The sequence below is a fragment of the Pteropus medius genome, unplaced genomic scaffold (assembly GCF_902729225.1).
Source record: "Pteropus medius unplaced genomic scaffold, Ma_sr-lr_union100, whole genome shotgun sequence".
Lineage (NCBI taxonomy): Eukaryota > Metazoa > Chordata > Mammalia > Chiroptera > Pteropodidae > Pteropus > Pteropus medius.
This window is the reverse complement of record NW_024349802.1, coordinates 30,628,696-30,651,637: the sequence shown is the minus strand read 5'-3', so window position 1 is coordinate 30,651,637 and position 22,942 is coordinate 30,628,696. Positions and strand designations below refer to the sequence as shown.

The 22,942-nt window shown below is 37.2% G+C and overlaps 1 protein-coding gene across 2 annotated transcripts in view; it reads right to left on the bottom strand.

Moving 5' to 3' along the window:
* LOC120581669 (DNA-binding protein SATB1) overlaps nucleotides 1-22,942 on the bottom strand; it is a 276,906-nt gene that overhangs the window by 251,013 nt on the left and 2,951 nt on the right. Inside the window, exons 1-2 of one of the 2 annotated variants that reach the window (XM_039836784.1) lie at nucleotides 5,290-7,053; nucleotides 2,285-2,519 (exon numbers count right to left, since the gene is read on the bottom strand). In XM_039836784.1, the coding sequence (XP_039692718.1) occupies nucleotides 2,285-2,495 (211 nt within the window). In that variant the 5' untranslated portion in view covers nucleotides 2,496-2,519; nucleotides 5,290-7,053. Of the gene's footprint in view, nucleotides 1-2,284; nucleotides 2,520-5,289; nucleotides 7,054-22,942 lie in introns of those variants that run through there. The other variant, XM_039836785.1, reaches the window with a different exon arrangement.

Genomic DNA, 22,942 nt, shown 5'->3' with positions numbered 1-22,942 from the left:
AAAAAAAAAAAAAAAAAAAAACAAGCTGCAGAGCTTGCCAATATTCTTGTCATTTATTTTGCTGTTTTATACCAGAGAGAGAACCTGTCAGGGATCAGAAGACGACTTGGGGAGACCACAGCAAAAAAAGCAATATGCAAACTGGTGATTTCTTCCTTGGCTGGAAGATACTTTGGCAAAATCTCCTAAACAAATAAAAACATTCAACCCTTTTTACTTAAGTAGTGCTTTCTCATCTCAGCCATAATTTTTATCTAGCACCTGTCAAACAGAAACCATGCACAAAAAAATAAGATTAAAAGAAAAACACCACCACCACTAAAAGGCTTTAGTAATTTTGTTGTCTGAAGTGAGCAGAGAACCTTCTACAATTAAACTGCATTTCGAAAATAAGTCACTATCAATGCAATGCTTTAAGAAAAAAAAAAGCATTTGTGCAGGAAGTGAAATTATTGTACTTTGGTTTCTCCTCCCCCTGTCCTGATGTCTTCAAAGAGTTGGGTTAGTACGACAAAAACATACGCATTGATTTTTCCCCTTATAGCATGATACGGACTTGTTCTACTATATGCTGCTCCTTAGACCTAGGAAATAACTGTAGGTTTTTCAAACTATTGAAATATTGTAATCTGTTTTGGACTTTATTTAGATGTACTCCGTAGATAATTAAGGTGGCTATTGATAAAGTGACAATAGTGTCATTCAATTACAAATCTAGCTGCTAAATCTTCCAGCAAACTGTCACTGTTGCCCTCCTGATACTGGGAGTAATGCTGAACAGGACTGTCTGATTATTTGTGCTAGTGTTTGGCGAGACTTCCAACTACAGCAACTTCATAACCTTCCAGCATTAAAAGGGGAGTGCACTGGTCACTGCTGAATGCTAAAAATACCACATGATTTAAACCTGGAGGCAGTCTTAGAAGCTTTTGCTCAAGGTTTATGAGCCTGTGTAAACAGCACGTCTGCCATAAGGAGCAGTGAAGTCTGTAGAATCCTTGTCTAAAACTGTCCTGGCATTAAAGTTTGCTGTGCAAATATCACATAATACCAGAGACAGCTGAAATCTCCTATTTAGGAATTTATGGAACTTATATGTTTGCAGGCGTCAGAAAGTCTTTTTTATAGAGCCCCAGTGCTTCACAGTACAATATTAATGCACTCTGTTCGAAAAGCCGTAATAAATTATATTTTTAATGCTCTTATCCTGGCTTTCTTAAGACGCATACATTCTTGGCAAACAATCAATAAATAGGGTAATCATGAGTAGAGGCCAAAGAATTTGCTGAAGTGCTGTTTTTCCATTTTTAATAGATAAAGATCTAACAATACGGACTGCTGTGTCTGTTCATTTCAGGATCAATATATTCTTTGTTTTCGCCAAACCAAGGAAAAAATAAATGATTGTATGATAAATGTTATGCGTCAAACACAATGAAATTCCTCTGCCTTCTAACTTTATCTACTTAATATTCTTGGTTGCTAAAAAGATGGCATTTTTATCCTTTGCTTAGCAAATGTAAGGAAAATCTGAATCCCATACCGTTATTCCGAGACATAATAAAGACCCTTATGAGGTATACACATCATACCCAATATAGGCACTGTTTCACACAAACAATAGTGTTGAGCACAAAGTTGTTAAACTTCATCAATTTAATATAAAATTGGTAGAAGAGTCACAGTTACACATATTCTCCATATAAATTTACATAAATATACCCTTATCAAAAATACCCAATTACAACAAAAATCAAAATCTGGAATCGTCAGATTTTTCACTGCTAAATAATAAATTTGCTTTTAAGAAAACCACACACACACACAAACGACATCACAAAACTTGTACATCATATCACATACTACTTCCATTACTTCTGAAACTGCCTTAAAACTAGTAACCTTATGAAAAGGCTAGGGTGGTACTCAAACAATCTAAGTATCTTATTCTTAATCAGGGTGAGTTTAAGCAATAGCCACCTATGCAGCCTCTACTATAACACCACCTTATCAATGGAAGTCTTGTCCTTATCATACTAAATGTCCAGCGCTATCAGTCTACAGTAGAGTAAGATTCTCCACTCAAGCACAGAGCCTACACTTTCAAAACGTGACTGATACTGCAGCCAGGAATGTGACCAATTTCAGATCATAAGAGAATCAAGAAAAATAACATACAAAGACATTTTCTGCCTCTCTACGCGCACACCCCACCCCTCCCCAAAAAGGCCTTGGGTAGACACAGGGCTCACAGCTTTCCAGGATTTGGCTTGAAAGTATTTACCTTTCCTAAGGTTGGTTTTCATCAGATGGCCCGAGTGTTTTAAAGGCACTCCCTGCATTTTTGCACCTGTACTCCCAAGCCTTCCTCTTCCTAGCGGGCTTCCGTTCTGCTCCAGGCGGGAAATCTTGGCTGGTGGACCCTTCGGATCGCTCACATTGTTAGACATTTCTGAGTGTTCTTTCCCCTGAGTTGCCTCGTTCAAATGATCCATACTCAGTTACCCTCTAAAGATCACCTGCCAGAATTTAAAAAGAAGACATGTTACAATTAATTGGGTGAGTGGGGGGTAGAGGGGTTCTTTCTTTCTTTTCTCCAAATATATATATGTAATAATATATGCCACACACACTTTTTTTTACACACACACACACACACACACACCCCTATACATGTTGCAGCACTACATATATATACATACACACATACACATACAGACATGTACCTACAGATATACCATGTAATGTTTTACCTCTAGATATCTCTCTGCACAAATATAAGGTATTTGTAAGATTGCTTAGCTAGATACATAACATAATGCAGATGTTACTATATTTCTAGATGACAGCATTACATTTCCATTTAAGTTAACCAAGTAATTTGTGAAAACTACACCAACACACATGAATAAAAGGTAATTAGTCATCTATCAACACAACTACGTAGGGAGAATGGGCTTACTTTTAAAAGAAGAATTACCACAAGCATACCTAGAAAATAATTGTATTTATGTAGTCCTAATTTTTAAAAATTAGAAACTCTTTACAGAACACAATAGCAAAATTTTAATCAAGGATAGAAAAATTACCGGTTCAAAATATTAGTTAAATCTGATATACTTTTTACCTATATCTTAATTTTTATGAGGATAATATATATAAATATACCACCTCAAAAGAAGGTAGCAAACATCTGCTTTTTAAACTCTCCATTGGCTTTACAGATGAATTTGTAGAAAAAGTTTTCTATTATCAAAGTTTCAAGAGTTATGTGACCTGCTAAAAATCTAGTCAAGATTTGGCTCAAACGTGTGATTGGATCATTTCGCTCCTAAGCAAATGGATAGAAGTGGAGGATTTCTTCAAATATCCCAAGTACTAAAGCAGTACAACTCACATGTTTTAGAGTGAAAACTTAGGAGTCAGTCAATAATAAAATGCTGTTCATTTAAGTAGTAAAAAAACTTGAAAATACCTTGTGATATTCACATTAGATTCAAATGCTAGACTGACTTTAAAAAATCTGGATGATTTTGATAAAACACAATTGCCAGTGTTCAAAAATAAGCTCAGTATGCAATGAAGTCAACATCTTAATTTACTTCAGAAAAAATTAATAATTATTTTCAGTCATACAATGGACATTAATTTTCACTGTTTATGATAAAGCAATGAGTACAATATCAAAGTCATTTCTAAAATACAAGCTTAACTGAAACTGATGAAAACAGATGAGTAGAATTATTTTATGAACTTTCATAGTTCTTGAAGTATTGAGCTTACCAAAGGGGGAGGGGATCATATTTAGGAAAGTCTGATAAAATATGATAATTATTACATTCATCCAGCTGCCTATTAAGTTGACATCTCTTGTACTCTAAAAAAATTATTATACCAGAAAAGCTATTTAAATCCGATATATTGAAAGCCAGCTTGTATTAGCATGGCCTTTCTATAAGCATGTTTTTCTTCTGTTTAACCATAGGTTACTTTGTCCATTATAATCAAGAAAAGAGGTGAATGGGGAGGAGGGAGCAATGGTAATCTGTAGGCTTAAAAGGAACCTTAAGAATGCCAATTGAAGAACTCTAAAGTTTGAGAAATAATGGCTATTTATCCTTGTACTCCAGGGTGGCACGCTGAGAACTAAAGGTTTACCGTTGATCGAGGTCCCATCTGTTTTTGGTTATGAGGTTCATTAACAATAAATGTGCCTCTTTTAACCACTTTTTATCAAGATTACTCTTCTCCATTATATTAAACTAAAGCCAAAATTAGAGAGCTATGATTATTAACTTATTCAAAGCACTCTTTATAATGCTTCATGTGGATTATAATACAGAGCTGCTTTTTCTGAAATTGGTTGTCTTACCCTAGAGCAGAAAATGAATTTTAAAACAGATTATTTGAAAAGAAAATACTTAACCCGTGGGGCAATTTAAGGAGAAAAAAATGAAAAAGTAAACAACAGAATCAAAATTAATGCTACAAAACATATTAAGTAGTCATGAGGCTTAACAGTATTATAAACTGTACAGCAAATAAAAATGATAAATTATAATTGAGTTAATGTGTTGACAATCAAAACATCATATAGGTCATACAAAATCTTCCTTTGAATACCCACCTATAAGCATCTATTAAACAACTTAGTCATCTTGTAAAAAGCTTTACATTATAAGGCAAAATTACATGCACATAAAACACTCAATTTACTCATTTAAACTCTATGCCCAAGGCTAAAGTTCACCAAACCTCAGTTTGGGATTGCAAAGAGCAGTCACCACGGGGCCTGGACTGACAGCACTGGAACTAACTATGGTCTCAACAGATGCCAGGCTGCAGAGTTTCTTTTGAGTTACACATTTTAAAATCCATTTTAATGTAACGTCTGGTTGGCACGTATAAAGCAGGCTACTTTTCAAAATCCCATTTCCCTGTCCATAACCTAAGTCCACAAGTGATAATTACTGAATAAAACAGGGAACGAAAACACAGCAATTATTTCCCTTAAAAAGAAAAAGCACGAAATTCCGGTTTCATGAACCTATTTTTTGCAATGTGGGATCCTTTTCAACGAGTTCCTTACTGGATCGCCTCCCTCGCCCCCACACTACCCAATAATCACATTTTAAGAGATTGTGCCCTTATCCATTCCACATGGCCGGCATGATCCAGGCCAAGCTTTCACTGTGACCTTTTAAAGAGACAAAGAAGCAAAGTACTATCTAGAAACAGAAACACTGCAGTTTTACTGAGTGAAATTAGCAAAACCGACCTGAAACTCACCACTTCAAAACTTGACAGCATATAAATAACAAAAACAAAGGAGATTTCCTTTGCAGACCGGGTTCTTGAAGAGAAGTTCAAGACTGATGTTTTCTGTCCCTTTTTTTTTTTTAATTAAAAAAAAAAAAAACCTGAACCTGAGGCAAACTTCCCCTGAAATTGTATTATTTCTCTTCCCCCTACCCCCCGCCCCTAAGCGGGGGAAGGACAGAAATAAACGTCTAGAAGAGTATACATGGGGGGGGGGGTGTTCAAAAAAATTACAATTAGAAAAACAACATATATTGTTTGTAAAATGTCTAACCTCAGAACTGGTTTTCGATGGGGGAGGAGGGGAGAGTGGGAAGTAGGGAGGAGGGCGAAGATAAAATTGATCTGACAAGTGATTCGTTGGTGGGGGGGATCTTAAAAACAAAGCAAAACCCGTTATGAGCTGTACACTGTGGTGGTGCTGGGGAGGCGAGGTGGTGACTGAAGATTCTCTTAAAAAGAAAAAAAAAAAAATCACTGCGGACAAGGTCTCCAGTAAGGAAAAAAAAAGGTCCCCTAGCTTCTCTCCCTCCCTCAGCTCGCTCGGGTTCTTCGGTGTGAGGACAGAAAGTCTACTTCTGGTTGTCACTTGCAATATTATTCTCCAGCAACCCCGGAGAACACAGAGAGGAAGGCCACCTCGCCTCCCTTCCAATCGCCCCCACCGCCCTCTCCAACAATTGCGACTAATATTAACAAACCTTAAACTTTCTTCCCACAGCCTCGCACCCCCAACGAGGGCATCTACCGGGGAACAGCGAGGGCGGGGGGCAGAAGGTCGCGAAAAAAGCCCTGGAAAGGCACTAAAATGCCACTTTTGATTCGGCCCTCGCTGACAACAGCCCCGAGGACCCTCTCCCTGCCCATTGACGCGGGGCTGCGAGCGTCTGGGGAGCCCAGTGAGTGAAGGAGAGGGGGTTTGGGGGGAGGGGGAGGAGGGAGAGAATCAGAAGGCACCCCCAGCCACCTCCACCGCCTCAGCAGCGACAAACTCCCCGCCCCCTCCCCCCAAAAAGTCGCCACGCTCTCACTCAGCCAGAGTCCGAGGTAAACAACGAGCACCACAATGGCACTAGGACTTGGGGGGTGGGGGGTGGGGGAAGAAATCCAGAAACCCCAACAAAACTGATGAGGAGTTTCCCGAAATGAAAGAGGGGGTGGGAAGCGTCCTCTGAAGTCGCCCTGGCTTTCTGCTCGGTCCCCGGGCAGGCTAGAGGACGGCTGTTGCTGTTGTTGTTGTGACGAGGCCGGTTGTTGCTGGGTGGCACAGGGAGAGGTGTGTGTGTGCGCGTTTGTGTGTGTGTGCGTGTGAGCGCGAGTCCCCGGACGGGGCTGTCTCTCTCTCTCTCCCTCGCTCGCTCTCGCTCGCTCTCCCCCTCGCTGCCGTCTCTGCCCCCATTAAATTATTAGTTGACTCATCCCGGCCGCTGTCGCCGCCGCCGCCGTGCCCAGCTCGGCTCCGCGCGTCCGCCCGGGCTGCAGCCCTCCACGCCGCTGCTCCTGCTGCTGCTGTTGCCGCCGCCGCCGCCGCTGTGGCTGCCTCTTCTTCCTCCTCCTCATTTTAATACAAAATCACCCCGCTCGCAGCCCCAGCCCCGAGCACGCAGCCTCCTCCCGGCCGCCCGCCGCCGCCCGGAGCCCTTCCCCAGCGGGGCCGGCTCATCCGCCGCGTCCGGGGAGCGGGAGCGAGCGAGAAAGTGGCGGCGGCGGCGAAGGAGGAGGGGGGAGCGAGAGGAGGAGGAGGGGGTGCGGAGCGGAGGAGGAAGGCGGCAGGGGGCAGGGGGGGCAGAGGGGAACAGGGTGCACTGAGAGAGGAGCGGAAAAAGGGATGGGGTCTAAAAAAAAAAACCCGGAGCTGGAGGCCGGGAACAGGGAAGGGGCAGGGGCAATGGATAAAAAATCGAAAAGTCGTCAGCAAATTAGATGGAGTGAGAGAGGGGGCAGAGGAAACGCAGTTGATTCAACTTCGACGCCTGGGAGTATAATAATAAACTTGATTAGAGTGAGGCAACCCGACATTTAATACACCTAATACAGAATAACAGGGCGCTGCGCGAGGGTTAACTCAACCGCCGCCAGACATGCCTGAGGAAGGGGAGCGCAGGGGGGGGGGAGGAGAAGGGGGCTTCCTAGCAGCAGCCGCCCGGCAGGAAGGGGAGCGCGCAGCCTTGCTGGGCCCGGCAGAACGGGTGTGCGAGAGTGAGCCGGACGGAAGGAGGGGCGGGACTGGAAGAGGGGGCGGCGGGGGATGAAAGTGATGGGGAGGAGTGGGCGAGGGCCAGGGGAAAAGCCAACCAACCACCCACACGCCACAAAAGCCACAAAAAGGAATAGGTCGGGAGCGTCGCAGGCGGGCACCCAAGGGACAGGCGAGGCGGGGAGGGCGCACCGGCCCCGCGGGAGAGGGGCCCGGACACGCAGGTGACAGGCGTAGAATACTGAGGTAAGGGGACTTCAGGAACTGGATGAAGGGGACAATCGGGACGGAGAGTTCTCCCGAGAAGCTCAGAGGGTGCAGAAGTGTTTGCAGAGGAGTAAAGGCCAGGATCCTTAAAATGCTCTCACGAATATATATCCTCCAAGGAGAATGAATCCTAAACTATTTAGAGCCAATGTTTAAAAAAAAAAAAAAAAAAAAAAAAGAGCTTTCCATACGAGTCAAAGGTAAGTTCAAAACTCCCTCACTTCTGAGCTATAGAACACATTGGAAGAAGAAATACGTGGCCCATAGTGGCCGAGTTAAACAAAATTTGGGTCAATTGAAAGAGACCTGACTTGTTATTGAAAAGGAAAAGAGGCAACCATTTTTAAACCAATTTACACCGAGCGAAAAACAGGAAAGTTTGAGTGGGTAAGTACATCTGTCGTCAGCAATAAATGTTTCTGTCATCTAGGGTAGGTTACCCAGTTAAATAAATGGTCATTAGCACATAAGTATGATCCTCTAATTCAGATAATCTATTAAATGTAATTCCTATAAAAACGAAGAACGTTATAATCTCACCCAAAAAAGAGATGCAATGTTTATTGTCTAGGTTTTAGTAGTAACGTCTCAGTCCTGAAGACAGTTAATCATTAAACAACAACAAAATGTAAGAATTATTTTTCAGAACACACTAGTAGGGAAAAAGAGAAAAATCGGTCAGATAAACATTTTGTTACACATAAAAAAGCAACAAGTTAGCACAAGTACTGAGATAAGAGGGAAATATGCAAATTAATCTCGTTAAATCTACCAATGCCCTCTTAGAGACACTGTTGACATTGGAAATCTAAGAAAAGCAGAAGGTAAAGCAGAAGATAAAGTATAGGAAATGAAGGCCTCTTGGGGAGGACAAGTTGAGGAGAGACACAATGAAAACATATCACTCTAATGGCACCCAAGTTTCACCCACAAACCGGAAAGGTTAGTCAAAATCGAGGAAGGCAACCATGAATCTTGGCACAAATAAACCCAGCCTTGAGCAAAACAAAACGTGTGATAATAAAACGCAAAACAGCATCACAAACAAGAAAATAAATATAAGGTAACGTTTACTAAAAACTCCAAATGATATCATATTTTTTAAAAGTCGAATGTGGGGAAAAATGGAGAAGGATATTTTAAACTATAAGATGAAATCAATGAGGAAATATTTAAAAGAAAAACAGATAGCAATCGATTATCTCTAAAATGACAGTGATTTTTGCAACATGATAAGTTGGGGATTTCCAAGATGTATATTTTAATAGTTGCTTCAAACTGGTGATGCCTGACATATTTCCCTGAAACTTGCCTGGTTTTCATTTGGGACAAGTGCATTCTAGTGTCACAGTGTACAAATTTACAAAAATAGCAATATAAACAAATTTAAAAAAATTATAACAGACTACAAAAAATTATCCATGCAACTTCACCTAAGTTGAATGTTTTTTCAAAAAAAAGACAAAATTTGAGCAAGGAGAAAAGACTACTAAAAAAGGGTTCCTGAAAATATCAATATTAAGACACATTGGAATAAAATATTATATGTTTATCCCATTATTTACACAAATAAATTAGACAAAAAGCTTCCTGATTGCCTTAGCCTCCTAATGACCTAGACAATGCTAATGTAATGTGGGAATTAAAATAGTAATCTTTAAATTTGAATAGTACCTTTTATCCAGGAATTACAAACTAATTCTCAAACACAAGACATTAAAGTGTGTAATAAGGATGGACATGGCCTCAGAAAAATGATAAACAGAATAAATGAGGATAAAGACACCTAATAATGACTTTATTATAAAGGCTAATGATATAGTACAATTATGAATCTGTTAATCACATACTAATTTTCCCTCAAGCACATCCTTTATTTCAGAACTATATGATTATAAGAAATGACATAAGTAAAGCGGCACACGGAGGTTTATACCCTCCAAGTCATATAGTACACTGATAAACTTAATTGCTATAAATTATCTACTCTTTAGAATACTCATTATAGCCACTGAGCATTCATTGGTCAGTGTAAACCCAGGTTAAAATAAAGAAGAAAGATAATTAGAAAAATGCTACCTTCCTGAGCATATGTGAGGATAAACTAAACTATCATGGCGAAGGGGGAAAAAAACATCAATTCATTTTTCACAGGCATCTTTTATTTGGCAGTAAAGATGCAAGCAAGTATTGAAAAAAGTTAAAACAAAATAAACTTTATAAACCTAGTTATCAAAATAGAAAACCTCAGAAACATGAAATATTGCAAGTCAAATACACGAACTATTTAACATGTGGATGTACAGTTAAAACAGAGTACATCAATTTTTTTATCACATGAGAAGGCATTGAGACTGGCTACAAAAAGGGTAGCAAAGATAAAACAGTAGCAGATATACGAGGTTTTTTTAAAAAAAACTTAATAATGAAAGGACTACATGTTTCAGATGGCATCGTATTAAGATAAACATGCAGGCAGATATCCTAAAGCATTAAAACACATTCAGAGTTCTGAATAGCACATACATTTGTAATAAACAGAGAAAGCATTTAGAATTTGAACGCTTTTAAGATATGGCAACTCAGCCAATGACTATGTAAGCAAAGCAATGCTTACCACCATAGCACTTTCTAAGGACATTTTTTTTCATCTTTTTAAATTCAAATACAGTTGGCTATCTCTCTACATTCTTAAAGCAGCACAATTTACGTAGCATATTGCTCTTTTCGTTGTGTCAACTCTTTGTTTTTTGGCTTTAGCTGCAGGTGGTGTTTTCCATATATGAATTTCTGGGAATGTGGTCTGTGTTGGCCATATAAGGATGTCTATTTGAGCCACATGTTTTGCTGTCATGTGTCCCATTTTGTCTGTCTGGGATGTCAGGACTGATTTCCACATCATTTCTTCAAGAGACCAAATACAAATTTATAAGAGCAGAGAGCAAAAAACTGGGGTTGGAGCCCAAACAACTTTGTCAAAACATACATTGGAAAGGAAATGCAATATCCTGTAAACATTTGCACCCTTCTTCTCACATCTTATCTGTGACTGACATCATCACAACTGCATAGTTTAGGACAGAATCTATTTGCTCAAGTTCAGGTTTGCAGTATGTGTATGCATGCAGCTTAATCAGACAGACCCCACATCTTTGGAGGTCATGGCACAGCACACTTAGCTGCCCTACTCTGAGAGCCTTGGGTCCTGCAGCCCGCCTGACCCAGCCTTGACCTTGGGGAAGGGAAGCTGCCTCATGCTTTTCTTGTTTTAGTGAATAAACGAAACTCTGATTAAACTTTCTGACTAATCTTACGAGAAAGTATGGCCCCCATTTTCTACTCTCATAGCCTCCTGAATTTCTCTTTTGCAACAGTCACATCACAGTCTTAATCAACTAACAAACTGGATAATTATTTGCTAAATAAATGTCTCCCATGCTGGACTGTAAGCTCTATGAGAGCAGAGATCATCTTGCTCACTGCCGCATTACCAGGAATTCATACATTGTCGTTGCAATATTTACATTATGAATAAATAAACGAGAGCAAAAAGCTCGGTGTCACTTGCAACCAATTTCCACTGCTAAATGCAATGACAATTCTTTTTAGAGATTACAGAAGTGAAAAAGGAGGTAACAGTGGGGAAAGTGGCTATATCATTTTAATTTGAATGAACTGAAATAAAATAAATTTACAATTGAGTTCCATTTCAAGTGTTTAATAGTTCCATGTGGGTATTGGGCAGTGTAGATTATAGGACACATCCACCAATGCAAAAAGTTCTATTGGATAGCACTTATCTAGAGAACTTTTTAAGTTTGAAAGGGTCCTGCAGTACATCTGGAATAATATGCATTTACCCCAAACGCTGCTTTCTAGGAGCATTTAAATACCTCATAGGCGAAGTTAAAAATCATGGAGTCATTCCTCATCCTCACTCCCGCCCCACATTAAATAATCATAGTTGCCATTAGAAAAGGCTCTTTTGGAAGCTTTAATGTAGGTACCTACTCAAATTCGGAGGGCATCCAGATACCAAACAAATAATGGTGTACTGCAGAAAATAATAGCAAAAGGCTTGAATATGTTTCAGGGGAGATAAAGGAGAAATGGTAATAAAATCTAAAGCCAAACTGCTAGTGATCAAAAGTTGTTTCCTATTTACATTGTGGTGGACGTAAATATCCACTGATAATTTGTGATATGGTTTTAATCGACAAAGGTCATTATGAAACCCAAGCAAAGAAAGGCCAATGTTGATGCTAATTTGGGGAAAGCTGGATAAAAAAATGAACAGCCATTGTAGTTGGCTTCTAGAAACTGACAAGATATCTGGGCCTTTGATCCAGAAATTTTACCTTTTTTTTTGAGCAAGAATTTATTGGGCAAAATTTTTTTAAATCTTTTCTTCCATAGATGTCAGTATGGATCATAACTTTGACTAGACACAATAGTAATAATTCCATCAAAACTGGTACCTCTATTTAGATCTAGATCCAAAAATTGAGTAGGGAAGAAGGATTTCTGTGATGGCTGTTGAGTCCTTCAGTGTATATAGCACCACCAAAATACTTCGAGTTTCAGGTTGCCTCATTTTTCCCCCAAATGGATTCTGGAGTACCCTTCCTCCTCTTTTTACCTGGGGACCTCTCTCTGCCACATACTTTTAACATGAAGCTTGGTTGCACCTCTCCTGTCTAAAGCCTTCTCCAGCTGTTAGTTATTTCCTTCTTGATGCTCCATCACACTACCTGTCCTTCAGTGTGGCATTCCCTATTTACAAGACTGCCCTCTAAAGTTCAAGTCCATAAGCATCTTGAGGGTCTATTTATGTCTGTATTCCTGGAGTCTCTCACAGAGCCTGCCGTCACAGGAACCCAAGAACAGTTTTTATGAGTGAGTGCTTGTAAGAAATCTTAGGAAGTAAAGCCAGGTGCTGGGATCAGAAGCTAGCTCACTGGTTCCTCAAATGTGCTGCATATAAACATTACTTGAGGAGCTCCTTCAACAATTTAGACATCCAGGCAGCACCCCACTGCAATTAAATCAGAATGAGGGTGGGAGCCCGGCACTTGGTGATTCCAACGTACAGCCAATTTTGGCATCCACTGGTTTAGGCAGCGTTTTGGATATAAGCAATCAAATATACCTGCTAGGACATCCTCAAGTGGGGCTTTTAACCAAATCATGAGGTTACTTGGAAAAGTTAAGGCCATTCTAGGAACCAGCACTCACCCCAAATTTAAGGAATGTATGTGCAGGCAAGCCCCTTGTTTCCAACAAAAAAAGGTGGGGGGCAAGCTATTAGATCACTGATTTGTTAATTAAAGGTATATTGTTTGAGGAACCATGATAGATTAGCATTTGGGCACTTGCTTGAGATTTACGAGGGTGCCAGAAATCCTGTGTAGGTATATGATTTATCATCACAGACATAAGCAACTAACCACAAAATTACACATGGAAGTAAGGTTCTAAGACCAGTCTATTATTTACTGGAGCCAAAACCATCCCGGTTTCCTCTAATTCTTTTGTCAACATAGTTAAGCATGATTTTTTTCCAAGAAAACTTCAACCTTGAGTAGGGTTCTCCTTTAACAGTTGAAAACTGTTCAACTTATTTCTAGACTAAATCACTGCACTGAAGCAGAACTGAAGTATTCACATTGTCTACACCAAAAAGCCAATGACCGGGCATCACAGTCCTAGGTGCTATGCAGTACTCTCAGGAAGCTCCGAGAATTTTTAATTCCAACAAAGTCAAACAGCAATCAACCTTTAGCCAAGACATATCAACCAAATCTTCTTAGTGATAGGATATGAATATTCTTACTAATCTTTTCTGACTTAATTGGAGGGAGAAACAGTTTGGAGTTACAATGAACCTGAATCCTAGTCCCGATCATTTTGGGGGAGTATCAGCCAAAGGCAGTATCTGATATTGTACTGCCATGCCCATTGCCACAGTCAATGGACAGAAATTGTCCATCAGGAAGGAAAGCCGCCACCAGAAACAACTACATCAGGTCTGGAAGATGATTTAATATGATTATAATGTTTGAGATTTGTTGAAGTGAGGGAGAAGTTTAATTCAAAAGTAAAGTACATTCTATGTGGGAAGACAAAAATTTTGGAAGCATATTGTGGTGATGGCTGCAAAACAGTGTGAATGTAATTAATGCCACTGAATTGTACACTTAAAAATTGTCAGAATGACATTTTGTTATATATCTATTATCACAATAAAAATATTTTAAACCAAAAAAAAAAAAAAGCAAAACGATCTTTTACCTATTCCTAATATTGGCAGATAGATATTATCATGAAAATATCATGACAAGTAGAAAAACAATAAGCTACAACACACTGGAACAACCCCATCCTCACTGCCAACCTTCCATTGCTCTGTCTTTACCAGCCAAATGCCACAGTCTTGTCTATGCTAGATAATTAATTCATACGATGAATACCTGACCCAAGGATAATTAACATGGATTGGTAATTAGAGACCAAGACCCCACCCAGGGTAGGTAATCTGATGGTCCTCTGATGCAAGAAAAGGGTTCTCTTTTCAGGTTTTATTCTATACTATTGTACCTCAGCAAAAGAAGAGAAAGACGCATAAACAAAAACAAATAAGAGTACCTTAAGTCCAAAAATTCTTCCTGCATGTATTTCGAATGAGTAAAAATTAACTATACTCATGAAATAGTAGACCCTTTCAATTTAACAGTACTTAGAATGTCGAACATTTACATGCAGTACAGCCACACATGTGTAACAACTGTATAAATGTAGTCAGTGTAATAACTTATAAATTATATCTGCATAAAGGCTTTAGATTCTATTTTTAAAGTAGAATTATAATTTTTGTTATCAAAAACCAAAACTTTTTCAAATTTAACTTTATCAGTCACTTTTTAGTGATAGTAATTAGGATTAAAATACTTACTTCTGCATGCAATACTTTATAATGTTATCTTTTTCTATAATATATTATCTATATTGTTTCTTATCATCTATTCTTACTGATTTTACATTTATTTTATATTGGAGACTTTTATATTAATGATGGGGTTTTTAATGTATTGGATATTCATGTATAGATTATATCTTATTGAAGTTCCTACCTACATATATATTTTTTCTGAAGCATGATTAAGGAATATGAATACATAGTGAAACAAAATTAAAATTACATATGTTACATGCAAAAGCATAAATAAAATACCAAAAAAATAGTTTTATAGTACAGCTGCAGCTAGAGCATATCGTTACCTGTTTTGCAGGTGACTCTTTATTAACGTGTTTATTGTGGAATTTAATTCATTAAATAACTGACATGAGCTATAAATATACATGCAAATTTCCAGCTGATATGAAGCAAAAAGTTGATAAATAATTCTACTGTATGATTTTAAAAACAGAACTAGTGAGCCTTGAGGCTATTTTTTAAATCACTTTTTATTTATTCTGTAAAGACTATTTTTTGTATTGTTTTTTAATATATATAAATACACTTGGGGAAGAAACAAACAGCATATTTATGAAAAATTTTGATGGGGACCGTCTTGTAACTGTTTTGAGTCTGTATTTCTTTAAAGATGGACAATACCCTCTCTTCTATTATTGCTACAACTGAAAAAGCACTACATAGTCACACTATATTTAATGAAAATCAAACATGTATCTTCATGAAGATATCAGGGCTCTCAAAAATAACTTTTTAGTTTGCTTTGCACAAAGGGGTTTTGTCACTAAGAATTTGCAACACTACAAGCAAGTGTAAAGGCATCTTTGTGGATAGCATATGCCGCCGTTTAGGATATAAACCAAATCTTGAGGCATTCTCTATAGATTTGGGAAATCCAATTGTTTGGTCAACATCCAAACATGAATAAATGTGTATATAATATAAATATAGAATAATATGTGTTCATAGATACTACTTGCATGTCATACAAGAGAATATTACACAATTTAAAACTAGTCTACCATAGTTTTCATTAGAAATTCTTTAAAACCCAGAGTTAGCATAGTACCTCTTTTATTAAGCAACTCCCACGAAAGAAAATAAATGACATAGTGGGAAAAGTAGCGGAGAAAAGGTAGAAAACTTAGGTTTGGGTCTTGCTCCTTCCTCTACTAGCTGGCTGAGTGAACCTTCATAAGTCAAGCAAGATTAGGTTCCATATCTATAAAGTGATGGAAAAGAATCTGATCATTTTTAAGATCACATAAAAAATTCTCTGCCCTAAATTTAATTTTAAAAATCAAGTTCACTCAAAGAGAATATAAAGATATACAGAAATTTCTCACGTGCTACATTAGATGTTTATCTATATATGAGACAGGTGTCAAACAAACAAATATAAAAAAAAAAACTCACTAAGGCAAAGAGAAACTTTAACTCACCAGATTCCATCTGTTACATTTGAATTCATGCATAATTGATTATCCATGACTGGTAAGTTCTTTTCTCACTAGCCGACCACAGTTTTCTAAACATTATGTATTAAATCATTACTAAAGTAGACCACATTTCAGAAACAGCAAGGGCAGAATAAGAATATTTTAAATGAAAAATTACATGCTGGTTAATAATAATACAGCTGACCTATGTTTAAAGGAGAGAAATTTTAATCATGTGCATATTAAATATTAATAACCTATTCTGTTATTGTTATAAAAAGGTTAAGTAGGCTTCTCCATGCTTAAGGAAAGAGGGAGAAGTAGGAATGCATAATGGTGCAAAAAGATACAGAGACAGGAGACAGACATAAGGAAAATGTGTCAACAATAAACAAGAGGAAATGAGAAAGAAGGAAAAGATGAAGGTGGAAACTAATCTCTATGTGTCATTATGACTGCCAGAGTACTGGCAAAGAAACAGCATCCTTTTATTTCAATTTTAATCATTTCTGAATTTTAATACCCGGCTCCTTTTGTAATTCTCCTGGCATTCCCCATATGCCTCCATCCCAGCCAAAACACCAGTGTAAATTAAATGGCAGGCAACCACACCACTGATGTAGCCTCCCCAAAGAACCTACCAGGTGACCAAAAGCAAAAAAAAATGTATGTCTACCTTACATCCCTGAGGACCTCTAGCCAATTAACTGGCTGAATGTTCTCTACTTTCTTTAATTTTGAAAAGAAGGACAGGAGTTAGGTAATCTACAGATAGAGAATCATTAAAAAAAATAAAGCAAGCCAGTAGTAATACAATAATCAGTGACCATCAGGGCCTGGAAAAATGAGTTTGCTCTCACTGGCACTAAGGAGCATCACATGATTATTTAATTACAGCTCTAATTTTTGTCTCGTGGATGGCAACATATCAACAATTAATAGGGCAAATAGAGGAGACTGTTTTTAAAGAGACAGAATGTGTATGATAATGTAATAGGTCACACAGCAGTATACCGCTTAAGAATACTTTCCTTTCTGTAACTAAATAGGATTGTCTTGCAAATAGCCCCATACATGTTTTTAAAAGAAAACAAATTTAAAGAGGAAGTGTGTTTTTTAGATCACTTTCATAGAATGCCTGGAACTTTTCAGAATGTTTTAGATTCAGCTAACACAACCCTACTGGAACTCTAGGATTAATTTTAAGAAATGGAGTGGAATCTTCATTAATATAAATACCCTAAATCTTAAAACATTAAAAAAAAAATGTGCATAGCTATAAGAAAAAATATCTTTTTATACAGTAATTATGGCTGATATTTATTCAATGGGACCCTGAAAAAAAAAAATCATTATTGTAGAAAAGAATAGGTGGAGATCGATCAGCCTTGGACCATTGGTCCACAGTATTTTTGGTCCCAGCATATCAGAAAGACCATTACATGGTGCCCTAACTGCAAGGACCTAGGGGAGTGCTCTGTATTGTCTCTAATACAATTTGTTATCAAACACCAAAGGACCATGAACCTGAGTAGAGATACTTCACCTCATCCTTGAGGTCAGATAATGAGGGTAAAACAGACCCCATTGCTACTGTGAATTTCTTTTTTATAGTTTAATACCTTAGAGAAATAAATATAAGCTGCACATAAAAATTCATAAAGTGAGATATTAGTGCATTTTTAAGTTTTATATTACAAAGTTACAAGGTCTACATATCCAAATTAACCAAGGAAATTCAAAGAGTTAACCAATTTGATAGACCTGTCTAAGGCTAAGTCCAGCTTCAAACTCCTCTGGTTTCAGTCACCCATTGTTCTGCCATGCCAAAAGCCAAAGCAAAGACCCAGGTTTGAAACTTGGAAAATGAAATAGTCTTAGAGGTACCACTGTAATCCGCTGCTCAAATGTATCTTAAATATCAGGTTATAGAGAATTTTAAGAAAACATAATTTAGATGAAGGAACAATGGCTAAAATGATTCCACGAAAAAAAAAAAGGAGGGGAGGGAGAAGTATGAAGAGGTGCTAAAACAACTCAATAAGCTTTTGATGGTGTATGCTGGCCAAAGTTATCAGAAAACAAGAAAATGTGGGCATCTCAAAATACAACCTGGGAAAGCTAAAACTGCTGAGGAACAATTTCTAATGCTACTAGCAAAAGTGATCAAGCCAATGCTAACTATAAAAAAAGGGAAAAAAAAAGAGGAAGAAAATTTTACATCCCAGTGAAAAGTTTTAAAATTAAGTTGTTTTAATAGAAAACATTTTTGATGATTCTGGACCAAAATGTGACTACAAACATTCTAAAAGGATATTTTTAAGAGTCGAGCAAGCAGAAGCTTGTATGTAAGCGTATACATCATTCTTTTTTTTTTTTTTTAACATTGACTGTTAATATACAGTTAACCTGTCTCAGAAAAGGCTATAATTAACTGTCTACTGCTCTAATAACACTAATAAGCATACAGTATTATCAAAATACAATGACTGCATACAAAGTAAGGCTGTCATTTTTTAACTTTTAAGGTACTGTTCTAAATTGTTGTTGAGTCTTCTTAAAACTCCCAAAAGAGAGCCCACCTCTAAGATTTGTTTTATAAAGCAGTTATTAAAATATCATTCTTTCCTCCATAGTCTGGAGAAACCTAACATTCAACAGGGTTATCTAGGCATCATTTTAATTAGTGAAAATACAATGGGAAACACTTGGATTATTTTATCAATTCTGTACATTCTTTTAAAGTTTAAAGGTATAAGCATTTTAGTTTAGTACCTCATTCACTGAAAAAAAAATGTTTGAATGGGAAAAGAAAGGTTAGCTCTATCAAGAATCACATCGCCCTGTTAATCTCCAATGATTTCCATTGTCTGGTTCACTGGAACAGGAAAACTCAATTGCATTCAACATCAAACAGCTAATTATGGATGTGCTATATTCAAGACTATCTCCATTTCAAAAGATATCTGTGTACACTGGGTTCTATTTTATTTATAACAATTATTACGATAAAATATTTATAAAATAAAATCTCCTTTACCTTAAAGTCCTGAACATGATAAACATTAAATGGCAAAATTCTCATTTATATGCTCTTAACGGCACATCAGAAACCATTGAGTAAGACTAGAAAGGAACCTTAGCAATCAAGTTTACTATATGCCTGGCTTCCTGGAAAACTGCATCTAAAGAATTCCCTTTTCTTTTACCATCTCGAGGAAAGATGGTCTAATAACTTCTCATGGGAGCTTCTTACATATTTTACCACCCAAAGAAGGATGACCACTGAAGAATTTTTGTTGGTATCTGGTCTCAAATCATCTCTAGCTGAGAAAAAGCAACATCCCAACACAGAGACCTCCCCCGGGCATTACATGCTTATCTCTCCCTGTGGCTAAAGCCCTGATTCTCCATATGGAATTGATAGAAACTTTTCTGGCACTTACCCTCCAAATATCAGAGGCTGCTCTCTGAATCTAGCCCTACAGGAGAGCTCTCAAAAAGTAGTCTTTGATGAGGTGACAATGACGAAGTTCTCTCTGGCACTGCTAGCAAAGCAGAAGCATCTCCAAATGAGGTGGTTATCAGTTGCCTGTGAAGCAGCTGGACCATTACTGCAGTTCTGAGGGTGCGGGTGCGTCACAAATCAGGTCATAGCTCTGGGTAGAGTCCACCCACTTCGCCCTATACGACGCCCTCCACTTCCTGCACACCTGGGGGGAAGGGGTATAGAGGAGGGGGGCCAATGCAGGTCCACAGACATTCTAGTAAAGGCACAACCAGGTGCAGGCTGACATCTTCTGCAAGCATTTCAGCTTCATTCAGGGGACCTGCACCCCGAGGTACTCAAAACTTTGTGCAACAATAAGCGGTTTCTAAAATGAGCGATGAATGTAATAAAATATTGCACAGTTAAATGTTTTATCCAGCAAGATTGTTCCTCCACTGGAAACTGAACTAGTTCTTATTTTTGATTACAAGACACTTCACTACCAAATGTCAAATAACTAAATACATTTCAGCAGAATCTAGAGATATAAATGCTGGGATCCAGTTAACTAATTTTCATCTCTAATAACTAAACTAGATCACCACATAAACTGAATTATATCCTTGAAAGTCCATTGAAAGAAGTGATTAGAATTTATATTAGAAACTCTCAGACAGCAACAACTGTGGAAGTGATACCAAATAACTTGAAAGAATAAAAATAGGCCAATATGCTGGAGAAAAGCTACGCTACTAAATCTCACCCCGAATATATATACACACAATCTGTATCTATTTACTCTGAAATGAAATATCTGATCTTAAAAAAGACTTTAAAGAAATAAACAGCAAAAGGTACCATTGGCATAAGTTCAAAAGTACTAAATAATGTGTGTTAATGTGTTGATCACACTCTATGAAGACATCAAGTTGAAATAGACTTACCATTGAGAATAGCACTTAGGAATGATATATAAATTACCATAGTAGATACTTTTTCTTTGATATAGTGAAGCAGAAGAACCTTGTGTAACAGATTCGATTTATATGCTGTATTAAGACCACATTCTGCTCTGATGTCGATAGAATAAATATGTGATTAGAGATTGACAACTGTGTGTAGACAATGAGTGTAAAAGCTATCTATAGAATATAAGTGAAAATTAGCATTTTCTCAGGTTAATCATAAATTTTAGAATTCAACTTTAACAGTATTTTGATGTTTCCAAGAGTCTGAAAGAGAAGGTACTTTTAATTTAAAAAAAATGCATTTATTATTATAAAAAAGTTGAAATTTCCCTTATCTTAAGGTTGACAGATTAAGAAAAGAGGCAAGAATATTTTCAGAGGAAAGCCAAGAGTACCAAGCAATCATTGAGCCCCACTTTGTACTAATATTTGTAGATCTCTATTTAAAACCTGAAATATTCCATCTAAGACTTGGAAGGGAAGACACTTTATCAAATTTATTATCTAAGTAATTAGAGTTTAAGTAATTTATTTGGAACTTTTTAGAAAGTTAATTTAACAAATACACACTTGAATGTGTTTGAACGTATTTGTCCTGAGGTTGCTCTAAGATGACTATTTTAAGTGGCATGCAGATTCTTTGGGGGTTTTGATGTTATAGTTGAGGTATGTAAAGTAACATTTCTTCCAACTGGTTCTCACATGACAGAAATGAAAAAGATGAAATTACTCTTCTTTAAGGTTTTGCCACTGGGAAATGATAAGAAAAACTCCTTTCGACCCCTACCCCCAACCAGGAAGAATCTGAAGCCCTGGATTATAACACAGGTAGATATTAAAATGGAGACAGAGCCGTTATTTAGTGGTGACAGGAATATAAATACGTGCACTAACCTATAAACTGGTATTTACTTCAGGAAGGTAAGTAATATTTTTCCTCTGATTGCTGAGCTGTCAGTTTAATGCAGCGTAAATAAACAGTAGGTGCCTGCTAGCTCGAAGTAGGAAGTGTTCATTCCACACGAGGAACAGATTACTGAAGCCTGATGCTCATCATGCTGAAACATAACTTCCATTTTACCAGAAAATACACCCCATCGTGGATGATTTTTCGTGCCTGATCTATTAATTAACTTAACTCTGTTCTGTCAAAATGTAAACCAATTTGTTAAAATCATCCCAGAGTTTTGGAGTTTGAAAACCAAATCAATTTGAAAAGCAAGAATAATGACTGTTCTGTAATCTGATCACAACTGCTAAAAATGAATACTTAATATAATAAGCATAAACAATACAGGACCAAAAAAAAAAAAGAAAAGAACAGATTTAAATATAGAATTTAATAATCTGAGTTATAGAATTTACTCAAAATTCTCCATCTTTGCTAATTAAGGCAACTGGCACCTTCAATATTTTGCAACTTTGTGCTACTTAGGTTTGCTCAGTATGTATGCTTATTCTGGTCTCTAAAATATCTAAAGGTGAATCATTCCAAAAAAAAACTCAAACCACACTCCTCAATTCTAACAGAAATATTACTGAACTCTCCTGAGAGAAGTGGCAAGTTTGAAGATCAAATGATGATACCCTTCCTCAAAGCATGCATGTAAAATGTGGTTTTCTTCCCATTTTCTATATACCACAAAGCTATGACAGTATATAGCAACTAGTTTTCTTCTTATATATAAGTACCAAGCAAAATATTTCATGGCATCATTTAAAATGAGAACTCATCTTAACTAAAAAGTATAAAAGACAATTTTAGGAAGGATTCTATTTAAAACATGAACAGTTTCTGATAATCAATGGATTGTAAAGAAAAGAGGGGTTTAGAAATATTTCTGCATTCGACTACATGTCTAGATATGATCTGAAGATTGATTTAATCACATGCATTTATTTTATATACTTAATCAACCCCAGGTACAAATATAATAAGAGTCATCCAAGATAACATATCTGGAAGAAACTATGTGTTTGTGTAAAGGGCATATCTATGTATGGCCCTTTTGGAAATTTACAGAGCAGATGAAAACCCATTAGAGTGCTTTATAGAGTCCCTACTGTATATCCATGTTGTGTTTAGCTTAATAGTGTTTTGTAACCAAAAGATATTTTACAATAATGAGGAACAGGTGTCTGTCACCTGACCTTTTAGGCCTAATTTACAACCCACAACCTGTCACACGAAAAAATAATTTAAAAATTTCCTCCAGATATTTATCTTTGCTTACTTAATGTAGTTTTTCTTAACTATCACTCAGCATATCATATCTTATTCAGTCACAG